Source organism: Amblyomma mixtum, chromosome 2 (genome assembly GCF_055824585.1).
Source record: "Amblyomma mixtum isolate Tamu chromosome 2, ASM5582458v1, whole genome shotgun sequence".
NCBI lineage: Eukaryota > Metazoa > Arthropoda > Arachnida > Ixodida > Ixodidae > Amblyomma > Amblyomma mixtum.
The window spans coordinates 264,180,774-264,205,753 of NC_143013.1; the positions used below are offsets into that span (position 1 = coordinate 264,180,774).

A 24,980-nucleotide genomic window follows, 5' to 3' on the forward strand; every position below is an offset into this window, starting at 1 on the left:
GTACCATTGGGAAACCATCGGTCGTTAACTGAGTCTTTCCTTCATTAAACTTCCTTGACCCGGCTGTGTTGAGGTGCCTGCTCTTTGCGACGTCCTCTCGCTTCACAGTGCGAGGTGGACGAAGACGAAGACACGCAAAGATGATGACCTCCGACAGCTGGTCCTTCGAGGACTCCGTCCTGGCCTCTTCGCGGCGCAAGTGGATGCGCTACTGGTACGGCGGCGTCGGCGTGATGCTCGTCGTCTTCGTTCTTATGCTCACCCTGTCCACCATGATCCGCGCCGGCACCGTGATTCACAACTGGTGAACGTCACCGTGTCACCGCCGCCTCGTCGCCTCGTCGACCTGGTGAGGTCAGATGGAGACCATGCACGAAGCCTCTTCGTATCCGACGCGGTTTGTACTGCACACGGACAACGAAAGATTGTGCAATGTGAAGGCGTGGCAGACGAGTGCAAACCAGCGCAAAAGGCCTTGCTGCGTTGGAAATGTTCCGAATTTTCTCTTCGCTCGTGACATTTCGATGACTCAGCCTTCTTGACTGCTCTGCAACGTTACCGAGTCTACTTGTGAGGCGCATGAGATGAGACTGCGCATCATGAAGCAGGAACTCTTCCTCCGCGATGGAATCGAGTCAGTTTGAATTCTACATGGCTTGGTCACTCGGCTCGAAGGGAGTTGCCGGGGCACGTACTGCTCCGGGAGTTTTTCTAAGAACCGTTCAAACATCGTCAAGCGCTCTAATGTCCGACAAAAGATTGGCGTTGCCGAAGTACAATTAGCTAGTGCGGCAGGCTTTTGCAGGCCAAAGTTTTCAAGGAAGAAAAAGAAAAAAGTCATTCGCAGTCTCGCATATCACTAAACTATAGAAGAACGTTTCTTTTTTCTTTCTTTCTTTCTCCAATTGCTTCAATAAAAAATTCGAGGCATAACACTGTATGTGGCTTTCTGCCTTTGTTTTGGGTCCAAAGCGAGCGTAATCCCCTGGCATATCTCACTGAAAATGCTATTTTAGCTGCATTATCTCATACGGAGGGGTTTTTCCTTGGTGATGATAGGCGCAGGGAAAAGAGATAAGACGAGAGGAACTAAGACGAGATGAAGGAGGCATGTGTTCGCTTTCTTTATCATCACCTGCCTCGAGATATCTCTGTCGGAAAATATTCAACAGTGTCAACGATAAGTATGTGCAAAGATCAGAAGGGGGTAAAGAACGAAAGGTGAGAGCAAGAAGAGATAGGGGTGTGTGTGCGCGTGCGTGCTCGCGTGTGTGCGGGGGGGGGGGGGGGGGGGGGGGGGGCTGATGCAGAAACCCTTTAGGGATCATGAGCCGTGAAGCAAGTGAGAGAACCCGTGGTCGAACTCTGCACCCGTGCGTATGGCTGTTACTTGCCGACCGCAGCAGATGCCGCTGACTCCGCATTGCGCGAACCGGCCAGCGGCAGTTCCAGGGTGCGAAGAAAGACACCTGCTTCCAGCTTGTCGCGGCGTCCCACGTGTGGAGACCTGCGGCTATACGCTCCGCACGAACCCTATATCGCGTGTCCGTGCCCGCGCCGCGCTGTCGAACTAACCTCGACAGTCTATGAGGTTCCTATCAGCACCGCGATGCGAACGTATCTAGGCCTTCACATTGAACCAGCACTCTGGCTTTTATCCATCTTTCTCTATCTCTGTCTCTCCCCCGCCCCGCCTCCCAAAGTGTGCCACAAATTACTGAGGGATAGCCCAAATTTCAAGGGCAGCCACCCTTGTTATTGACAATTTTGCCGATCCCGCGGGAAAAGCGATCAGCGCCCTTTGGACACGGATAGTGTTCTTTTCATAGAAACCAAACCCAACATACTGAATTTTAGCATCCCGACCAAAAGACAGGTCCTGCAAGCTGTTGCCTTCCTAGTGATATCCACAGATACTCCCGCAGGGAGCAGTATTGCCATAACCTCTGTATTGCCCGAGGGTCCGCCATTATGTTCCAAGCTCCGCGGGAAAGCCGCTTCTCGTATGGCTGGAGACATACGAGCAGGCAGTTAGGAGGCACCCCTCAGTCGCATAACAAAGCAGACTGCGGTCAAGATGGGAGCGGCTGGAGCCGTCCGATGAACCGAAACGAATTGGAACATTTGACATCAGCGTGATTATGTGACGCTTAGATTCGATCCGTGTGTGGTTTACAGAGTCAGTTCCTCGTCAGCGCTTTTCTCTATAGCGTGAAAGTGACCCCGTCCACGCAGTAACATGGTACTTCCGCTCCATTGGCGCAACGCGCACATATCGGCGATCAGCGCGGTCCCGGCAAAGCCGCGAAGTTACTCGCACAGCGGACGGTGCCGATGCCGCCTGGGAACGCTCACAGCTGACAGCCACGGCGCGCGATTGTCACCCTCCTCCCTCGTCCCCGGGGCAGAGGACAAGGAGAGCTGTCTCGATACATCACGCGTGTTTCGATACCACCCAGAAGGGGCCGCATCAACCGCTGAACCGTTCCAGCCGATCGGGATTTGCGCTGCTTTATTGTGTGCCTAATCTCATCCGATCCGAATCTCGAAAGGGCCCACAGGAAGGACTCCTTGATCAGGTACGTTGGAACGCCTTCCACGCACGTGCTCATGGCAACGGTTTTGATTTAGGTATACTCACAGCTGTCGTAATCGCTATATCGTCGAAACTTGCCCGTTCCCTTGTCTTTGTGTTTGTTTGTTCGCTTTTGTGGCCCGCTTTAGCCTGTAATGCGCTCAGCAGATTGCATAACGATGCGCTACTGACAACAGCCGAGCTTCTTTTGAGGGCCAAGCTTCTTATCGCCCGTAATGTTGCAAGAGAAGATGCGATACTTGAAGCAAGCAGGAGCGATTCTCTTCCTTGTTCACCATTAATTCACGCATTCACGCCGCTGGCTTATCAGGCTATGAGGCACGCCGTAGGGATAAGGCTCCGGATAATTTCGACCACCTGGGGTTCTTTAACGTGCACCGACATCGCACAATAAACGGGCGTCTAGCATTTCGTGTCCATCGAAATGCGACCGCCGCGGCCGGAATCGAACCCGCGTCCTTTGGGTCAGCAACCGAGCACCATAACCGAGCCACCGAGGCGGCGAGTCACCGCTCGCCGCTGGTGACTACATGCAAATTCTAACCTCTGGGCATACTATGCCCCGCGAGCTTCACTCACTGAGTTAATGTTCGACGAAGAGAGACACTTCACTAGAAATATAAACGTGATTATGCATGTATATCACCCATTATTTTCGCCGCGTATTAGCTAACTGAATGTTTAGTGCGGTCGCCCACACGCATCCCACGTATTCGTCGAGCTTTACGCTAAAATATCTCTGTGTATCGATACTCTAGTTTTGCATTTATGTTGGGCGCAGTAAAGCTAGCTCCAAAATGTTAAAATCATCATCCTCATCGGCCTGACTCCGCCCACTGCAGGACAAAGGCCTCCCCCATATCCCTCCAATTAACCTAGTCCTGTGCCAGCTACGGCCACCGTATCCCCTTAAACTTCTTAATCTCATCCGCCCACCTAACTTTCTCTTGGGATCTATTCAGTTACCCTTAAAGGAGTATCGGTTATCCTGCCTTTGCATTACATGTCTTGCCCAAGTAGATTTCTTCCTCTTGATTTCGACTAGAATGTCATTAACCCGTGTTTGATCTCTGACCCACTCTGCCCTCTTCCTGACTCTTAACGTAACACCTGTCATTTTTCTTTCCATAGCTCGCTGTCCTGTCCTGAAGCTGAACCTTCGAACAACCTCGAACAAGACCACATAGCCTGACGGATGCAATACAGCTTATTGAGGTTGCGGCACTGAAATATAGTCTTCTATCAGCCTGTCCAAAGCCCATGAGTAAGTGAACCCGACATTGTTGATCTTTATTTGCAGCCCTCGTGAAATCAGTAGCAATGAAAAGGTCGAACGGGTCGCTCAGAAATTGTGGGTAATCTTTGTTTAAACCTTTTGCCAATAACAAGGCCAGCTTACAGATACCTTCAGCTATATGCGGCCAGTCTGTGCATATATATATCCAGTCGCGAAAAAATTATGGTAAAAGAGAGAAAAGAAATCGCCATTAGTTTTCCTGGCCACACTAAACCAAATTCGTTTTTTTTTTTTTATTATGATGCTCTGCACGTTATGACTCTGTGCACCGCATGATCTTCGAGTAGAACACCGACAGTTGCCAACCTTCATTGCCAATATACGAAACAGCATACTGGGGTGTCCCAGGTCGCTCCTACTAAGCATCAAAAGAACCTGTCATTCCTTTGTTATGACGTAAAAGTTTGGATACTCCAGTAGACCATAGTGCAGTTTCTTAAAATTTTGCGTCTTGGCATCGAACACGGGTGAGGCTCCACATGAGTGAACCTAGACGTTAGATGCTTGTGCGAGGCTTTCACGGGCGCGACATTGATATGTTGAGTTGGCTCTGCTTAAGAAAGACTATATTTAATCATTTAGTTACCGTAAGGTTATCAACTATCACTTGATAATGAACCTGATAATGAACAGTTGGAGAGTTTAGAGAGCCTGACGCAAACGTCCAATTGGTAAGTTATTTTTGAGGAATGCCCTTCTATTCATCTTTTAAAGACCGTATTATAAGCACTAACTTCAAAAAAGCACGAAATTACGTCACCTGGCGTCATAGCATGTAGGGCGGACGGGCTGCGTTTGGTTCGGCTACTTTTGCTGTTGCCATGGTCTTAGAGAAGTTCAGGCAGATGCCACGGGCCCCGCATTGCAGCGGACTCTTTTTCTCTCTCTCTCTCTCTCAGGAACTCTGGAACGTTTCTGGAAGTGTGTGTGTGGGGGGGGGGGGGGGGAGGGGGGCAAGTATTGTCCTAGCTTTATCATCATCATCATCAGCCGGCCTAGACCCACTGCAGGGCAAAGGCCGCTCCCATATTCCTCCAATTAACCCAGTCCTGTGCTAGCTCTATCCACTTGACTCCTACAAACTTTTTATTCTTATTAATTATTAATGTTTTAATTCATTGTAGCCGTTTCAATTTTACATAATTGGATCCTCGCTTATTCTACATTGATAAATACACTTTAAAAATGGTTGGAAATTTCATAATTACTGAAAGCTGCGCAGACCGCGCAAGTGAGTAAACGGTTTCAAAAGCTGCGAAAAAAACATTTTTAATATTTCTGAATTCGCGCTCGCACTGAAACAAATGTGAACTGATAACAAAGTTATAATATCGCAGACTGACGAGCTTCAAGGCTAGCATGACAAGAGGACGTTGGACAGGAGAGGTTTTCAAAGGAGGCCGAAGGTTGCTGTTAGTTCTGCCGTTCTAGATACGAACACTTTCATAACGGCATCCAAATGCAGGTACGCAACTCTCTTGTTGTGCACGTATAGGAGGAGAAGGTGTGTCAGCCTCCTTTGCGTCATTCGACTGCGCAGAAATGTTTTTACTCTCCTCAGAGCACTGAAAGATCGCTCTCCTGAAGCAGCTGACGCAGGCACAGAAAACACGAGTTGCAGATACCGGACAACCTGGTCCATCATATTACGCATGTCTGCAGACTTCCCCTGCAGAATTTGAAAATGCGTTCACTTGCGACCGGACCCTCGTCCATGGAGGTAAAAAAACTAGGAGGGAGTGCGCTCAGCCTCTGCAAGCCATCCTCCTCTGACGCCGCTGCCGAGGGCCCTTTTGCGCACTGACTCATGGGAAATAGGCCCTCCTCCACAGTTACCAGACTGCCAGCCAGCGGTGCTTTTTAGTGAACGTCCGTGCTCCGAAGTAGCGCAGCGCAGCGCTTTGGCGGAATGCGTACCGAGCTCGAGGTTGTCGGAAGGCTCCGCGTCTCTGTTGATTACACTCTTGAGTTTTTGGGTGCACTGTAGAAAACTGCGGGTAAACTTTTCATCAAAGGGTGCGGCCGCGACCTCGTCACTGTTCAACTGTGGTTCATAAAGAGAATGGAGAGGAATTCCTTTCGTCGTTATACACACATACGGAGCGTTTATTTCAGCGCATGCTATGAGCGGAGAACTCGAGAGTAGGCGAAGAAACGAGCCTCTAAAAAAGGGCGCAGCGGCTTCCAGAACGCTCACGGCGGACGGACGTGTTGAACGAGCGCTCCGGCGCGCTGCGCAAGATTCTATTTCTCGGGCAGGCGGACTTCGGCCCGCCCATGGGCCCTCCGTTCTCCGCTATTCTCAAGGCACAAGTCGTGCCGAATACGCGCGCGCACATATAGGCGGTTCTGACGTGAAATTCAGCAGTGAAGTATTTCTCTCTCTCTCGCTGTCGAGGGAGAGTGCCGGCGGCTTTACGTCTGTCCCTGCGCGGGGTCTCCCGGCCACTGCGCACAATCACTTACAAAAAAAAGTAAACTGTATGTATACATAGCCGCGCGCTCGTAGCGTCCTGTCTCGGACTAATCGCGCGCGCGGCATACTGCACTAGCGGCCGGGGTGGGGCGCCCGGCCGCGTATACCGTCGGAAGTAGCACCCACGGAGCGTTGGTGCCACGCGTGCACTACCTGGCGAAGAGCGAGCGGGAAGTCAAGCGTTCGATGAACGCACAGAGGCTCACCACTGTTCTGTCACGGGTATAGAGGCTAGAATATCACGGGAGCGCGCAGTGCCGCGCGGCCACAGGAGCGCTTCGAGACTGTCCGGGATGATTCCCAGCGCCCTGCAGGTCGCGAGAATCTCGCGACGTGGCACTGCAGAAGCGGCACAGCGAAGGAGCATGTGCTCCAAGTGTCTCCACTGCGCCGCAGTCAGCGCACGCGTCGCTCGGGGATGGTGGCCGCTGCGGCGAGCGAGCAGTTTGCGCTCGCCACGGAGCCGTCAGTGAACGCAAGCAGATGGTCGCGTAGTTGCTCGTACAGCGAGAGAGCGAAACCGAAACCGAAATCCAGCTAAGAGCTACCACTGCCATGTCACGTGAGGGCCTATTTCCCATGATGCTTTCCATTATATTTTTTATGACTAGGCTTCACGATTGTGACGTCATGGTCCCTCCTAGTTTTTCTTCCTCCATGCCCTCGTCACGCAGGAGCGTTGGGAGAAGCACGAGTTGCGCTGAAAGCCATGCTGATGTCAAAACCTGCAGCGTGTGCGGCTAAAGCTCATTTAGGTCGTTTGACGCGAAGTTTCGACCTTCAGCAGCGCCAGTCAAAACGCTCTCGAGGCTAATCAGCTGCTCTATGCCAGGCTGTTCAAAGTGCCGTCAGATCTCAGTGCTAATACGATCGATAGCAGCAAAAAACTCTTTTCTCTGTAATGACTTGCCGTCAAGCGCTGCAAGCTCCTCATTTCGAACTTCTTTCTTTCTCATATCCTTTTAAGGCTGTCTTGCCGGTGCCACTGAGAGAGCTCGGCGATCGGGCGAACCGCATCAGCTATCGGGCGCCCGCCCTGCAAAAAAATTGGGAAAAAGGGCAGTTTTGTTTTACCACGAGGCCACGCTTGGCTCGGTGACAGTGCTACGCGGTTCCATGTTTATCATCGTATCGGCCTTATCTGAGTCTTTTGAGCGGCAGTCTTCAAAAAGGTACCAATAAAATATTTGCGCAGTAATGGTGGTAGCAACTGCCGACACTTTTGTCTCCTCCAATCGGCGATCCGGAGGAAGCTTTATTGGTCCGCGAAATCGAGCTTCCCAATGGACACTAAAACAGCCTTGGACATCCTGGAGATGTTTGGGACGTCCTGTGGACGTCGAATGAAGTTTCAGTGCACATTGGGGTGTGTAAATGGGCAATTTGAATTCAGACCCTCAGCTCTGATTAGACCGCGACGGATATCTTGCTCCTTCGCGGATTCGGAAAGCTGCTCCAGATCGCCGGTTGCAATACGCCGTTTGTGAAGGCTCGAAGGCGGCCCGAAGGCAAGGCTTTCCGCAGTAGCATCGTTGAGGTCGTTCTCTTCCTTCATTTTTCTGCGTCTGTAGCCGGGTTCGCGCATTCCCCTGCGCCTGTGAGTCACGTATTAAATGGTCGACACCTGTGCCTGGTGAGCGCGATGTTGAAGAGGTCGACATGTCGAAAACAGGTCGATCTATACGCGGGTAAATACGGTAACTATCAAAAATAAGAGTACGCCTACCCGCGTGAAGAAAAAAATCCCAACACTGCAACCGGGGCAGACATTAGGGGGCCAGGACGAGTGAACTCCACTTCCCCCCTTCCGCAGTAGAAAAATTTTTCAAGGGGAAACCGCATTGGCCCTCGTCTCTCTCCTTTTCTTTTTTTTTTTTGACGAGGATACATTCATGGTGCATTGTGCAAATAAAACCATCCACTCCAAGAATTATTCATAAGTCGGCCCCGAGCTGTACAAAGCTGTAAGTTCGTTTATGATCTATATACCGTTGAAGTTGATTGATATGATGTGCCATAAGTTTCATGTTCTATCCTCTCCCGGTACGACTGTTATTAGCTCTTAGCACTCTTTCAAGTTATGTAAGTGCATTACGCGCCGCCTGTAAATATACTTGTACAGTCTGCTCTCAAAGCCCAGTGAGGCCTACCACGTCTCTTCTGACTACTCGGGTGCTAAAAGCTTTCGGCGCGCAGCAGCCATTCGGAGTGGCAGCAGAGAAGTGGAGCACGTAACACGGTATATGTTATCAAAGGCGCATAAAGAGATCTCTCGCACCTCTCTCCTGCTTCAGTATGTCGAGTGGCAGCATTAAGACCTTCACGCATAGGTTGATACGGCCACCTGCCATGCTTGGAGATAAGCAGGAACAGCGCTGCGGTGATCTCTTGCCTACACTGCTAGTCTGGGGGTGCCATTTACAGAACGAAGAGGGCGAAGCGCGGAGCAGGCCACACGTGGGAAAGGTATATGTAGGGCGATTGTTCCAAGCAGTATTTATATCTGCAGTTTTTGTTGGGTCATGGCACGTAGTATTAGGTAGCTCTACGATGGCCTATCGGAAGTGTGCGTGCTAATTATGACAAATTCTTTTCCTGTCAAGGCAATGCACCGGAAAGCCAGCAACAAAGATCCGCCGTAAGGCACAGTCTTCAGCCTCGCGATCTGTTGCAGAAGAAAAGCGCAAGAGGTTTGGTTCTGTACTACTGCGGCAGATGTTTCACTTGGAACACTTCCGGAAGTTCTGGCCACCACCATTCAAGGAAGACACTTTGCCCTTAGCCGCAGCAAGGACAAGAGATGCGGAGAAAACCATCCTCATCGGCCGCCTTCAGTGAGAAGCTTGCGTCCGATGTTTCGTGGAGGACACAACTCATTGTGTTTGTTGTGCTGGTGACATGGCCAAGCTGGGGGGCTTCCACCGTCTGTTACGCCAAAGCAGTGAACGGAAACGCCGGGAAGCCCGTCTCCGGTGACTCATCCTCGCTGCCTAAGAAGCCCCCCAATGATACTGCTGTCGACAACGGAGACAGCAGCGCGCTTTTTCCGCCTAGGTGCCCTCAGACCGACTCGTGTAAGAATCGATGCGGAGTGACCTCGGACGACGAAGAATACACCTGCCACTGCGACCAACTGTGCGTTAAATACGGTGACTGCTGTGTCGATGTCCAGAAACACTGTCAGGTGGAAGCCCTCGCCGTACCCCTCGCACAGCGTCCTCCGTGCGTCTACGACACCGATTCTCCGCTAGACCAATCCTTCCTTTACGTGTCCCAGTGTCCCGATGGCGTGGACGTTGACAGCGAAGATGAAGATGACGACGTGAAAGTTTTGGGTGAAGATGGCATCGTGTACGCGAATGATGCTCGCGCCCGCTGCAACGGCGCCACGAACGCCGTGCCACTGGCGCTGCTGGACAATTCTGAAGCAGAAAGTAGCAACCATTCGACGCGATCGTTTGTCAGGACCTGCGTGCGGGCTGTCGTCGACACGTGCAAACTTCAGAATACAGTGTTTGGCGACTGGAAGCTGGAACACCTGTGCGCTGCTTTTCAGGGCCCTGTGAGGTCTTTCCAGACAGCTAGCCGCAAGCGAAAGCTCTACAAAAATGCCTACTGCGCACTCTGCAACGGAGACGTACCAGACCTTCGCTGTCCAGGGGGCGTGACGACCTACAGCCGGAAGGAAAGTGCGAGCTCGCTGTTTCAGGACACCCAGGAAAAAAGTTACGAAGCCACGGACGACATACCAGCGTCCTTTTCCATTGTCCTCAACTTCGGTCTCGACGGCGTGGAGAAGTACAAGTTTTATTCAGAAAGCAAAGAAACGATGATTCGCAACCAGCAGCTTTGTCCTCATGGTTTCATCTGGGATCCCTTTGCCAAACTTTGCCGGCAGCTATACTGTGGCACCCAATTCACGCTGGTGAACTCGAAGTGCATACAGAAACCAGTGGACAGCGCGGAACGCAACGTGACGAATGTAGGCCTTTTCAGGGCTAGGAGCGCCAACTATAGCCGTATTACGGTTGTGATGAACATCAGTCTGGATCGTTCCAGCCAAATACAAATGGATGATTTGAAAGAGTCTCTCTTGACCAGCTTTGTTGAGCACTGCAACATTTCTCAGGACCGTATTAAAAATTTGCACGTTTATATATTGTGGGACTCTGAACAAGTGCAAAAGTACCTAGAGAGCTCGGACAACGTGTTAATTGTTGAAGAGAGCGACTATGCATTGGAAGAAGTCGACATTCCAGATCCCGCTAACAGCACTGGCAGCCCGGCAACCTTGATCACGCACTTTGACCTTTACGAGCCCATAAAGGATGATGTCGAACCGTCAATAAGCGCCATCCTCGAGTCGCTAGCAGGCAGCTTCAGCTTGAACTCGATCCTCCTGAAGGAGTTGAACGCGACGGCCGCAGTGAGCAGCGTCCTGTCGAAGCCGCTTGTTCTTGAAGACTGGTGCGGTGAGCAGGACGGCGGCATATGGCGGGAGTACTGGAACGACGAATTCGTTTTCCTGCCCAGAAGCGAGAACGGCACCGGCATTGGCAAAGTCTACGTCAACAAGACGGGCCGGACATTCAGGACAGGCGACTTTGTAGCCAATGTCCTCATCCGGGTCACCGGCGACCAGAAGTCGCCAGTGACCACCAACAGAATCGTGATCGTCTGCGACCGCGGAACGGGCCTGCCCAAGTCGTGCCCCCGAGTCGACTTCAACCTGAGCCAAGTGGAGATATTTGAAAACAACACGCTTGTGCTCTACGCAGGACCGGGATCTCTATCCGTCCCATGTCGCCACTACCAGCTGATGCCTTACGGAAGGGTGCGCCTCTGTCTGGACGAGCTGAAGCAGGGGCTCAGAGTCCGCGGCCAACTATTCGATGGTCCGCTCATGGCACTCGTAAGCCTCGTTCTCAGCGCAATCTCCATAGCGTGCCTCGCTCTCGTGCTGACCACGTATTCGCTGTTCTCCGAACTGCGAAATCTTCCAGGATGGAACATTATCTTTCTAACGGGCTCTCTGTTCGTCATGCAGCTCAGTTTTCTGCTCAGCCAGCGGCAGTCTGTGCAGGGCATGACCTGCAGGGCAGCAGCCATTGTGTGCCACTACACGGTCGTCATATCGTTTTTCTGGATGAACGTCCTCGCCTACGACCTCTACAGGACGTTCCGGACAAGTGGCAGCGCGATGGGAGGAACCCGCAAGGTGTCCCGCCATCTGCCGCTATACATGCTGTACGCCTTCGGTACGCCGCTCGTCATCGTGGGAACATGCCTGGGGCTCGACTACTTCGACACGCCACTGTCGCCATCGTACGGACTGTTCGGTGTCTGCTGGATTGTGAACAAACTGTCGGCACTGACCTTTTTCGCTGTGCCCGTGGCGGTGCTCCTGCTGCTGAATTTTGTCTTCTACGTCATGACCGTCTACTCTGTCCACAGCGTGGCCAGGTAAGTGCGGGCGTTCGGAGAAAAAGCCTTGCTCGTTCTTAACACTAATCCAGGATTCGTCGAGAGGGTCGGGACGTCACTTGTTGATCTGTGGAATGAAAACGGTTAAAACTTGAGTTAAATGGCGATTATGAGGTCGTAGTATGTCTCAAATGTAGTTATTACGTGTAATAAGGTGAAGTAAATAATTACTCTGAAAAGAAAATTGGAACAGTAAGTTCGGAATCGAACCCATTACCCTTGGGTTGCGAGTCGGAGGTGCTACTATAGGCCGCTGAGGTATGCTCATTAAACGCGGTTAAAGGGAGACCTTGTGTGTCTTGTGGTGTATCACGTGGTCTAGTATGCATACTGATATATGGTAATGAGTGTGCAATTATAAAAATGCACTAATTAAGAAATCAAGCAAATTACTATTGACGCTGTTGCGTCATACCCTTAAGTGTCCCCCTAAATTTATTTATGCATACTGGGACTGATTTGGGCAAAGAGGAGAAAGCGCTGTCTCTGACCTATGTTCGCAATACTGAAACATTTGTAGCAGGTTTGATTTTTACCACAATGCTTGGTACTTTTTAAACGTTTAAAGCAAAGTTCATTTGCTGATGAAGGTGAGCGATAAAGAAAGGACCTTGTGAGAATCCGGTAAGGGATATAATGGTGGATAAGGAAGGAGATAAAAGTGTTCGTTTCCTTCTTTGTGCACTGTTTTCTGCGCTACTTTGTTATAATGTGCATCCGTAATAACAAGCCCAATATGCAGTCTTAATTAATTAAAAACTTGTATGGCTTAACTGGTATGCATTGTGGGCTTAGCTGCCTACCATGCATTCACTGACCGTTACGAATTAAATAACACTGTCCCAGTGCATTCTCTGGGTGCCGAATCGAGAACAATGCAGGACCCACCATTGCAATTCCGTGTTTCCACGCAGGCAGAAGCCGGGCACTGTGCTGCGCCGCCATAGCGACAAGTGCCCAGCGACGGCAACCACTTACGTGCGCATGGCGACGGGGATGGGTCTCACCTGGGTGTTCGGCTTCGTCGCAGCTTTCGTGCGCAGCTCCGAAAACGCCCGGACAGCCTTCACCTACCTTTTCATCGTGTGCAACACGCTGCAGGTACGGCGCGCAGCCGCTCAGCTTGGCCTCTGATGTATAGGTATACACAGGTTGCTCCAGTGTGAAGGGAAACACTTCATCTGCATTCAACCAATGATTACCTTTTAAAGTACGACTTAATGCCCTTGAGAAAGTTTCATCTTAAGGGAAGAGGTGCCAAAAGAACTGTTGTTGTTCATTGGAGCAAAATGACCGTTCCATTACATATTGGAGTTACCTGTACACACCATAGTGGCACTGCTATCTTTTACTGCTGGAATGAAGGGGGATACGGAGCTAATCAATGTTCTGATTTGGGGGAAAGGCGAAGAGATTCAGACTACTCCTAATAGTCAACCATCTACGCTCGTTTGAATGGGAGTAAAGCTAACTGCTTAAAAGGGGGTTTTACGTACCTAAGCTTCCCTGTAGGTCTCGTGGGACTCTGAATTGAAGGGCTACAGATTAACTTCGACTACAAGGGGTTCCTTAATAAAGCCGGGGTTCGCAACGCGGCCTGGTTTGAACCCGCGACCTCGGTCTTTGCAATCGAACCGTCATGTCACTGAGCCACCGAGGTGGGTCTTTTCAGTGAGGCACCGCCGGTCAACAGAATCCCTTTCTGAATTCGCAATACATAACGGCTTCCGCTTTTGAAAAAAAAAAAAGAAAAGGACAACTTTCGCAGCTTTGCCGCTCTCGCTTGTCTTTTTATTACGCATGAAATGCGATACCTTTCAGCACCGGGTGTTGTGGGTACCCTGCTCGCTTGTGGGCTAGAGAAAGCGTGATCGCGGTCGCAGTAAGAAACACTGTCGGGATTTTTGTTCACAAAACGGTCGAGCGTGAGTATGTGACCGTGATACATCATCAAGTGCACCACAATAATAAGTGCACCAGATTAGAAGTGCATGTGGTGCAAAAATAAGTGCACCACATACGGTTTATTTCTTTGCTCTCGACAACCTAATGAATCTCATCGCGTATATCCAGCAGTTTATACGTCAATAAATTGTAATGATGAATGTAAGCCTATATTTGTTCGGAAAGACACCTGAAACCCACGCCGGACCCGAGAACGGACGCAAGCGTTCCTTATCTCTGCTAGGTGGAGAGTGTCTCCCCTTTTTCCCGCTGCCCTGTCTCCGGCCGCCATCGCCGTGCAAGGAGGTTTACTTCGGATCCCCCCCCCCCAAGCGGTCGCTGCGCACTGCTCAGCTGCACATAAACAGCACCTTTTTTTGTCTTCAAACGCTTCGTTTCAAGTTTACTGCGTACATAACAAAACGTATACCTAATTGCGCACGTTTAGGAACTCCAGGTGGTCGAAATTAAAGTCCCTAGATCAGCTTTGCTAAGTAGCGACAAGTCCCTCCTCTCCTACCGCCCTTTCCCCTGCGGCTCGCGTTGTCCGCCATGTTCTTCCTAACGCGTTCCGGCGGCGCGGTTGTATGCACTGGAACGGCGGACCTTGCAGAGTCGCGGCTTTGCTGTAAGGGGCAGTGAAAAATGTAGTAAATGAGCTTGGTATTTGAACAAGGGAATCGTACCAGTAATGCGCTCCGAATGTGATTTGCGTTGAGTTTTGTCAGAGACGGCGAAACTGCAGTTGTGGTGCGGCGGCCAGTTCGCGAGAGAACACGGACACGCGTGCAACTTTATATATAGCATATTATTGCAAATACTACCAACAGCGGTTTGCGGGGCAGCTTTGCTGGCCGGTGAGAGAATATTGACGGGACAGCAGTGCATTTCAGTTTCTTTATGCCAAGCTTCCTCAGAATTATGGGCTCGAATTGATCTTCAGTAAAATGGAGCTTTAAAGAAGGGTAGTCGTATTAGGAATATATATGAAGATGAAAAATACAAAAACCTAGCTGCGCAGGTGAACACACTCAAGTCCCTTCATGAATTTCTAGGACAGACAGGGAAGCAGATGTCTGCGGGGGGCCGGTATGCGCGAAATAATTGCGGTGCTGCCTCGCGGATTACTTGTATGGCGGGAATAGAATGAAATAAATATTATGGGCACTGGACGCTGAGACTGACCCTTGGTTTCGCACAGCAATAAAATTCCTTTGCGCCCGCGTCACAAACTTTTGGCACGTAGAGCACTTGTGCAGCTAACACCCCAATAAATCAGACATGCTATGCGCGAGTGTGAACACATGTAAATTCATCTAATTGGAGCGCGAGTTATGTACACACCGCCAATTTTTTAATAGTACCGCGCGAGCGTCGACTTGTCAGCGCCTTATCATGACGCGGAGCGCGAATCAAGCGAGAATAAGAGCATTTGTTTCAGATGCACTCTTTCTCGCTCGTTTTGCCGCTCAGCGCTGTCATCAGGCGCTGACAAGCCGGCTGGTCGACGGTCGCGCGGTACTATTAAGAATTGGCGGGGCGTACTGCAGAACACTTCGCAAGAGGCTACGGTTTCAGGGCGCATTACTGAGCGAAAAGTTTTTGGCTACTTGATCTCAATGGGCCAGCTGCAGTAGGTGCCGGAATTGAGCCGTAAGCTGAAATACGCGCGCATACTTGCACTGACATGCATGTTTACGAAATGACAAAGGCGGACAGCAGCGCGTAATCAAACAATCGTCAAGCATAGTGCGAGCTGGGAGCTTTACCAATTCTGACTCGCCAGCCAAAGTTTGCTACTATAGCATCGAATCTCAACGATGGAAAACAGGAATTGAGCTTACATCGCATAACTTGCTAGAATTCGTCAGCTTGAAATTTTTTCTCCCAATCCTGTGGAGCCACGCTTTCTGTCGCACAATATCGTTCTTCGCCAGCAGCACTGAAAACAACGCCAGCCCTTTTCCTGACTGGGTTGAGCACCCGAAGGCGCAACAGCCCGGCATTTCGTGTGCTGCTGCGGACACAAAAAAAGCGTCCGATAAACTAAAGTGACTTCCAGCAAACAGAGACAAATATAAAAAAGTCACCTCCGCTGAATGTCCGTGGCCAGCCCAACTATACTGTCACGTTGTAGTGACGGCAGTCCAGCGGTCAGGAAGACAGCAACTAAACTTGCAAATGAAGCTCTTTATTTGGGCTGACTTGCGCCCACAAAACAACTGAATCACTCGGCGGCGCCGTAAGCAACAGACGTGCTCGTCAGTCGCCGAACTACGAAATGCCCGCCGCTCGCGGCATCGCTCAATTTAAAGCCGGCAAGGAAACTTCGAGACAACCAGGTCAGGATCATCTACAGTAATCTGGCAAAACGTAGATGCAGCTCTGCATGGCTTCGATCAGTCGAGGTTAGTCCGGGCGCTTCTCGCGTCACGAAGAAACGTAGCGTGCAAGCGCCGTCGAACTATGCAGCCGGACGACTTAGGAAGAACATGGCGGAACGGAACCAGTTCTCAACCGGAAGTGGGCGCTGTCCAATAGTGTGCGTCGGCGGCGCCGCAAACGTTTTCGCTACTTAGCTTTTTTTAGAAAAGCTCATAAAGGGACTTTAGTCGAAATTAACCAGGAGTCCTCTACTCCGGTGTCCCTCATACAAGGTAGCACCGAAACATTGCTTTTGTCTCGATCAAACGTTATTCAATGTTCTTCATGCCCTTTTAGTGCACCGGCATTACTGGCCACGGTGAGTGATTTCAGTGATCTGTGTGTGATCCGTCTGCGTCGCACAAACAAAAAAATAAACTCCGACGGGTTGGATTCTGTTGTGTCCCCTTGTTGCTTTTGTGTGTGTGCGCCCCCGCATCCTCCTCCTAACGACCACTCGCATCCTCCTCCTAACGACCACTTGCCCCTCGTCGCACGCTGTCGCCAGATGCCCCCCCACGGTGCGCCCCCGCACCCTCCTCCTGTTTTGGGAAGCCACTCCCTCCCGTGGACGCTTCTCCGCTCCCTCCTTTTCTTCGGGCGGCCAGTTCGGCTCCTGCCTCGGTCGACGCTGGTCGCACCCTCATCGGCTTTAAATAAACGAAGTCTTAAAGTACCGTGTGCGTCTTTCGCTGCATTCAACACAGCGACCGGACACGACAGTGGCGACGAGAAAGTGGATTCGACCCGCGCTACGCAACGCTATTGACAAGCCATGGCTACGCGAGGGTTTCCCAATCAGATACCAGAGTTCAACGGCTCATCGTGGTCATCGTGGGTTGGACGCCTTCAGTTCTACTTTGAAGCTAACAACATCACAGACCCAGCCTTGAAGAGGGCCAACCTGCTGACGCTGTGCGGGGAGCAGACCTACGATACTGTCTGCGCCCTTATTCAGCCAAGCACACCAGCGGCAGTGTCTTACGACGACATCGTAAAAGCGCTGCAAAAGCACTACGACCCAAGGCCATCCGAGGTCTACAGCCGGGCTCGCTTCCAACGACGAGATCAACTGGGAGGAGAAACTGTGAGCGCCTACGTAGCCGCGCTCAAGAAGCTCGCTGCCGACTGCAATTTTGGAACGCTGTCGACAACAGCTACCGGGCAGGAGGGAGACGCAGCTTCTTCTGCTAACACCACCATGCTTCCCTTGGACGTGATGTTACGCGACAGATTTGTGTGCGGACTGAGTGACGAGTCACTGCAGCAGCGCCTGTTCGCTGAGAAGGACCTCACATTCAGCAAAGCTTACGACATCGCCGTTCGAGCGGAGAGCGCCGGTCACCAGCAGAGAGGGATTCGCCGGAACACCGAGCCGGTACACCAGACAAGCAACCAGGTGCGCAAGCCTTCTGTTGTTGTAAAATCGGTCAAAAAGGCACAACGCTGCTGGCGGTGTGACGACCAACACAACCCCCAGGGATGTCGATTCCAGTCAGCCACGTGTAATTTTTGCCACAAGCGAGGGCATATCGAAAGAGCATGCATTACGAAACGGAGACTTGCCAAGATAAAGTCACCTTCCCAGCCTAATCACAGCGTCAACGCCTCAGAGAATACGCCGCTATCTGATCTCCATGGAACAACATCAGCAACACCATCTGTGTTGTACGACCTGAACACCATGAATCTCGGCACGCGACCGAAGATTTTTACAGAAGTAAGCGTACATCACCAGCTGATTAAGTTCGAGGTGGACTCCGGCGCAGCCTGTACTCTGATCAGTGAGGACACGTTCCGAACTTCATGGCCATCTGACGCACCCGCCCTGCAACAAGACGACACGCACCTGCGAACGTGGTCAGGACAGAATCTGCCACTATTGGGCTCTGCCAACGTGCAGGTTAACTACAACGGCCAGACCCATACGCTACCTCTGCTTGTTGTGAAGGGCACAGGATCAAGCCTTCTAGGGAGAAACTGGTTTTCTCCACTAGGCGTGATGATATGCGGCAAACATCAAAACGCCGATGCGCTAAGCCGTCTGCCACTAGACGCAACTGTTGACGAACCATTTCCACCAGGAGACGTTCTGATGTTCGAAGCACTGCCAGAACCTCCGCTTACAGCAGGCACAGTTGCAGCATCTACGCAGAAGTGCGCAGCTCTCCGGCTAGTTTACACAGCTGTTCAACAAGGCAACGTGCATAAACTCAAAGGGGACAACTTCGACGCTTACCGCAGGCGAGCTACAGAGTTGAGCACCCATCGCGGCTGCATCATATTTGGGTCCCGAGTTGTGATGCCGAGAGAACTACGCGCACAAGCTATGTCTCTCATCCACGCCGGACATCGGGGCATCGTTGCAATGAAAAAGTGTGCCAGAAGCTACATGTGGTGGCCTGGCATTGACAACGACATCGAAACAGTGGTGCGAGAATGCAAGCCTTGCCAGAGCAGCCGGAGCGCCCCGCCGAAAGCTCCTGTCCCAGAATGGGAAAAGCCAGACACACCATGGCACACACTGCACATTGATTTTGCAGGACCAATTGAGGGCTGCACTTTCCTTGTGGTCGTAGATGCCTACACAAAGTGGCTTGAGATAAGGCAAATGGGACAGACGACTTCGGCAGCAGTCATTGACAACCTCCGATCACTATTTGCAACGTTCGGCCTGCCGCGCAAGGTAGTGTCGGACAACGGAACACCGTTTGTGTCTGCGGAGATCCTCAAGTTTTATCGCGACAACGGGATCTCATCAGTTACATCGGCCCCCTACCACCCAGCGACAAACGGACAAGCCGAGCGCTACGTAGCCGAGCTAAAACGCGCCCTTGAAAGAGATCAGACAGGCTCGCTGCAGCACCGCCTTGCGCGCTTTCTCTTCAAGCAGCACACGACGGTTCAGAGCACAACAGGCGAGACCCCCTCGAAAATGATGTTCGAGCGTGAAATGCGAACCCAGCTCACAGCCATCCTCCCCGAGCCAAAGGCAGAGACGTTCCGGGAAGAAAAAGCAATTCCGCGCTGCGGCACGCTTAATGAGGGGCAGCGCGTCCTCGCCCGACAGTTTCTGAAAAAGCCACGCTGGGAGGAAGCTACAATTGTCAGACGCATAGGCCTGCGCTCTTGGCTCGTCAACATACATGGCACAGTAGCACGCCGACATCTCAACCAGCTGCGTAGATTTACGACGCCGTCTGAGAGCTGTCCGCCAGCGGAGAGAACACGTGCACCATCTTCCCACATAGCCTGGCACCTCTTCCCGGAAGAAGAGACTTCGCCCAGGACAGACCTAGGAGACACAGCGAACAACAGCCAGCCTACAAGTGTTTCTCCCCCGAACGCACAAAGCCAGCGCGCCTCCACGCGTGAGCGCCGACCCCCTGCACGATACCGGGCAACTTTCTAAGGGGGAAGGAAGTGTTGTGTCCCCTTGTTGCTTTTGTGTGTGTGCGCCCCCGCATCCTCCTCCTAACGACCGCTCGCATCCTCCTCCTAACGACCACTTGCCCCTCGTCGCACGCTGTCGCCAGATGCCCCCCCACGGTGCGCCCCCGCACCCTCCTCCTGTTTTGGGAAGCCACTCCCTCCCGTGGACGCTTCTCCGCTCCCTCCTTTCTTCGGGCGGCCAGTTCGGCTCCTGCCTCGGTCGACGCTGGTCGCACCCTCTTCAGGTTTAAATAAACGAAGTCTTAAAGTACCGTGTGCGTCTTCGCTGCATTCAACACAGCGACCGGACACGACAGATTCGAACCCAGGAGTTTCTCGTGGGAAGCGAGTAACGGGACCTTAGCCACGACGAGTGCCGTGTTACTTGATGAATAGAGGTAAATATAGTCTGTGCTAGTGAGTGAAAGACGATTGCACGTGATATGAAGGTGAGAGAAAATGATGGGGCGGGTGATCAGACGGTGATTGAAAGTGATAAAGAGGTGATGATATGGTGAAGAGGAGGTGATAGAGGAATTGGCAGCAGCATTGGCGGCGGAATTTCCCATGACATCATCCTAGGTGGCGTGAGCGAACAGAAGGTGGATGACGTAACAAAGTTTACGAGTTATTCTTGCAGAGCATGACCTGTCTTTTTTCTAATGTTTCTTTGATGTAACATATTAACGCTATAGTAACCTTTACTTAACGTTAATCAAACATTTAACTACATCGATATAACATTCTCAAAAATTCAGGGGGCGCTTTGGCTCTCTAAAGTGCTGCAAGGCGAAAGCGTTTCCTGGCGCACTGTTTGTTTTACTTGCTTTTTTATTTTCATATTTTGTTTTTTTTGCTCCTCTTTATTTTATTGTTTTTTTATTTTTATTTTCCCATCTTATTTTTATTTTGTTTTTATTTTTGTTTATTTTTCTTTTTTATTTTCCTTTTCTTTACTTTATTCCTTTTATTTTATTTATGAAACCCATGCATTCACTAGATGCGCCTTTATTCATGCTGGAACCTTGAGCCTTCGTGGCGGAGTGGTAGCGTCTCCGCTTCAAATGCCAAAGGCCCTGGTTCGGTTCCCACTCTCGGGGGCGGACAAATCTGCCGACGCGTCTGCTAACGACAGTATGCGGCATTAAAGGCTTTAGCCTTAAAAATGGTAAAGCAACCGTGCAGGCTCTGCAGTTGTGAAGGTACACAACCTAATCAACGGTTCGCAAGGAATACTTACAAGGGCGACACTTAAGTTTCACAATACAGCACAACTTGCAATTCATACACTTGCCTCCGAACGGGCACAATGGAATCAAGCTTACATACCTATTACTGAAGGGTGTCCCAGGAGCTACAATGGCGAACTGGTAATAAGCAAAGCTTTCTAACAAAATAATGAAGCTGTGTATACATTCATTCTATATGACAGGCACATTCTAAGGGATATAGTTGCAAAAGTGCTAGCTGAAAAATATTTTTATTATAAGAACCATGGGAAAAGTTCTGGGGCCCAGTGCTTGAAAAATATTTACAGTGCTGTTTTATAGTTGCAACTGAAATATTATAATAACCTTTATAAACTATATTAAAACAATGGTTATTTGAAACGTGAACTTATGCTTATGATCTAACATATAACATTATTTGTTCATTTTCAAAATTATAACATTTAACGATAGCATTAGTATCATGTTTACTTTGAATGTTGAACTAATGTTTCTCATACAGCATATAACGTTATTTGTTAATTTTTAACACTATTCTTATGTTCGAATGCAAGACATAACGCTGCTGCAACCTGCATAATATTTTTTATAACATTACTGAAATGTTCGGTGCTGCCTGGGATGTAGCCTATGCGCAGCTTGGAGACGTTAAACGCAGGTACCGCCCACATTCATTTTTTTTTTCTGGGAAAATCCCTCCTCCATTAATCAATATTTTCTGTGCATAAGTGACCGGCAACAGCACACCTTCCGTTCCGTTCCTTGAGAAAATACTTTTGAAACATTGCAGGCTCACGTCACACTGCACGCCCTGTAAAAGGCGTACCTCGCTCACGTGACGACTGCTTGAAAAGAGGCGGCTGGAACTGTACACAAACACTGCGGGATCCCATACCGCACCTGCACGTGAAGGACGAATAAAGGACACAAGAACTCAAGCGCCGACTCAGTCCCCCCCCCCCCCCCCCCCCCCCGCCCCCTCAATCTATGTCGGTGCCGGCAGAGCGCGATGTTATATTTATTTTTTTCGTTGCCTGCACTTGGCAACCCGCTACACATCAGTGGTGAGGGTACACGCCCTCTTCTTTCGGCCTCGCCATGCTATCCGTCAACTTGGCAGCTGGAACATTTTGTTTCTAATTATTTTCCGAGCGTCCCGCTTGGCAAGCCCGTTGTGTCGGTGAGAGCCATGCATTATTATTATCCTTTATTTCTGGGGCCCTCCTAACGAATGTCAACCTGGCAGGTGGCTTTTGTGTTCATCTTTACATCCTTCAGTCTTCTTTCCCTGAGGATCCCCCGATATATTTCAAGTATGTCACCAACTTCTCCGAACTGACACTTCGTTCTACTTGTATAGTTCGTCTTGCCCTTAAACTTCTGTCATGCTGACACATAATGAAGGAAAAAAAAGACAGTTATGCCTTTATAAAGGGAATGCATGGTGTCATATAGTGGCCGCCATGTTGGAGATCAGTAGCCTGGCGAAAAGCAGCTGCTCGCTTCTCTGATCCGCTTATCGCAACCTGCTCGTTGTATGCCTGGACCACCGTCATGGCACCCGTGATTTCAAGTGCTAAATGAGAGTTCGAGTCTCGACGGGAGCCCCCCTTGTTCTTCCCTCACGCAGGGTCTGTTCCTGTTCTATGCGTTTGTGTGCAACCGCAAGACGTACCACCTGTACCGGGCGCTGTTCTGCAACGTGCGCAGGGGCGCCCGCGCCAAGCTCAGCACCTCCAGCTCCGTCAGTTCCGTCTCCACGGTCACCAGCCAGGCCAGCCTGGCCTCCTCCGTGCGCTCCACGCTGTCCAATTCGGCTCGGGCAGCCAGCCAATGAGGTGCCGCAGTGTGAAGCAGGCGTCCGATCCACGCAGGCAGACAAGCAGTCCGATAACTTTCAAGGAAGGGATTATATCTTAGGGCACTCCAAAGATGCGATTTCTAAAGTGAGGTATACTTAGCGTGCCTCTCTCGGCCACCAAGATACGCAGTCCTACGCTCATGCCATCCTGCGAAAATACACGTAACTGTGATAGTACAGTCTTTTGATAACCGTTGCAAATTTCGGCATTAGACATCTTTAGCATAGCGTGTACCGTGTTACCGTTAGCGTTACCGCGGTACCGGGATCTCACCCACTGCCAGTGAGCACGCGCTGATTGGTCTCGATGCGGGAGGCGTGCGTGCAGCTGCCTGGTACCTGGCGCCACCTGAAGCCCGCGAGGGATCTGCGCATGCGCAGTGGTGGTGGGCGGACTTCCGGTACTCCGGTAACGCTAACGGTAACACGGTATGCTAAAGGTGTCTATTCTAAGGTTTTTGACCTCAGTACGCATTGATTCCACCTTGAGCCTTCTTCACAGAAAGAACCTGCGTTGAGAAGACGAAAAAAAACAACGTAAATCCTACCTTTAAAATCTGAACACTGTCGGCTGGGAAAGAACCTGGCATTGTGTAATGTACCCCAAGAAGGATTTTGATGGCTCCACGCTGAAAACAAAATTCGATACCCGTTGCGTGTTATACGAACTATGGATGCCGCATCTGCAGCAATGGACTTCGAATTACGTGTCCTACTAAATCTGAACCTATAGGAGGACCTCTTTTGCCTATGTATGCCCCCTTGTGAGCTTTCGTGTGTAAGAGCTGCCTCATACGCGCAGCTTAACGGTCACACTTGGGGAGAGGCGTTTATGGCCGGGTGAAAAACACACTCCGAAAGTCCCGCCGCGCTACTATATGCAGTGCTGCGCGTGGTCTGGTACAAAAGCTCACCTAACGCCATCGCAAGGACTTTTCTTCACAGGTGCAGTGTGGAATGTGCTTTATTGTGTGAAGTGTGTAATACCTCCGAATAAAACAGTAGTGTCTCGTTATATTTTGGCGCACTGCTGTAGCTTGCACCGTATCGAAGCTTTTGCTGTCCTGAACTGAACAGGGAACCGAACGCTCAGCAAGCTAGGTGATGTGAAAGTACTACTTTTCTTTAATCACCGTGGTTCTATGCGAACTCTGTTGCATTTCTGCCCTTTCTCTGTTTTGGAGGGGAAAGGGGGGGGGGGCAGAGATAGCTCGCTACAGATAAGGCAGATTATAGTAGTAAAAGGTGCAGTTTTTCTGTTAATATTCAAATAACGCTGTGAATTTTCAATAAACACGTGTCCATATTGTTACGAAATGCGGGCTGACTCGCAACATGTGTTGGTTTATTATTTTTCTTTGTAAGATGCTTAAACTGTACTATCGGGGAAAAAAGTGGTATACCACGCGGCGGGAGCCGGAGCAACGGAAAACTGCGTTGCAACGCCATCTAGAGGTGGCATCTAGGATGGACACAGCTAGCCAATGCGTGCCCTTTGTTATCAGCAGGCATGTCGATTGGCTCTTTCAGTGTTTCGTGCTTTAGCTCGCCAAAATGCCGCAGTTTTCCATTGCTCCGGCTCCCGCCGCGTGGAGTGTACCACTTTTGTCCCCGATAGTATAGCTATAGCTTTATATAAAAGGTACGACAGATTTCGCGACACTAGGGGAGCAGAACTCCAATGGCTGGGTCACTACAGACGTTTCTTTGGCTAAGGTGGAAATTAAGGGGGTTCAGAGCTCTAATTTCCGAGGCGGCAACTTTCGCCCGGCAAGCTGAGGATGGTCTCCCGTCTTCAGCGGCCGCGAGCTTTGTGCACAGTTCTACTGTTTGCGAGCCGCATAGCGAGCCGCAGGCAGGCTCATAACTACCCGCCTTCTAGCCCGTCCTTGCGGTTTCAATCCATATATCCGGACGGTCTATATAAATGTAGGCAGCCGCCTTTTTGGGCAGTAACTCTAGACGTTTATTGCGTAAAAGCTTGCGCCGCTAGCGTCGGTTCAAGAGGCCTAAACTTCTCTTGTGCAAGCGTTGCGCTGTGCGTGTTCGAAAAGAGCGGCCAGTTTTCCCTGGAAGCAGACAGCAGATTCGACCGCATCGACCGCATTGTGATTCCGCAAGAAAAAGAAATATGATTTTCGCATTGTGAGGAAACCACGGCGCGTGATGAGAAATGTGAATTTAAGGCCGATGTCAAATGCTTGAAGTTTTACCACACGGTAGCGCATTTGCCTCGT

General features: G+C 50.7%; 1 protein-coding gene across 2 annotated transcripts; it reads left to right on the plus strand.

Moving 5' to 3' along the window:
- The first annotated feature begins 2,243 nt into the window (after nucleotides 1-2,243).
- LOC149363862 (uncharacterized) lies at nucleotides 2,244-23,790 on the plus strand. Of its 2 annotated transcripts, XM_089573821.1 has the most exons (5): nucleotides 2,244-2,579; nucleotides 3,728-3,860; nucleotides 8,973-11,832; nucleotides 12,768-12,954; nucleotides 22,513-23,790. In XM_089573821.1, the coding sequence occupies exons 3-5, from the start codon at nucleotides 9,170-9,172 to the stop codon at nucleotides 22,717-22,719; spliced, it is 3,057 nt and encodes a 1,018-aa protein (XP_089429947.1). In that variant the 5' UTR covers nucleotides 2,244-2,579; nucleotides 3,728-3,860; nucleotides 8,973-9,169; the 3' UTR covers nucleotides 22,720-23,790. The 2 variants fall into 2 exon arrangements, with proteins under 2 accessions (XP_089429947.1, XP_089429948.1); XM_089573822.1 differs by lacking the exon at nucleotides 3,728-3,860.
- The last annotated feature ends 1,190 nt before the right edge of the window (nucleotides 23,791-24,980 follow it).

What these genes read in the sequence shown, in the direction of transcription:
- LOC149363862 (XM_089573821.1), top strand. Translation starts at nt 9,170, where the DNA reads ATGCGGAGAAAACCATCCTCATCGGCCGCCTTCAGTGAGAAGCTTGCG. An exon ending in TCTGTCCACAGCGTGGCCAG is followed by an intron (nt 11,833 to 12,767) that starts GTAAGTGCGGGC and finishes GTTTCCACGCAG; the next exon opens with GCAGAAGCCGGGCACTGTGC. An exon ending in TCGTGTGCAACACGCTGCAG is followed by an intron (nt 12,955 to 22,512) that starts GTACGGCGCGCA and finishes TCCCTCACGCAG; the next exon opens with GGTCTGTTCCTGTTCTATGC.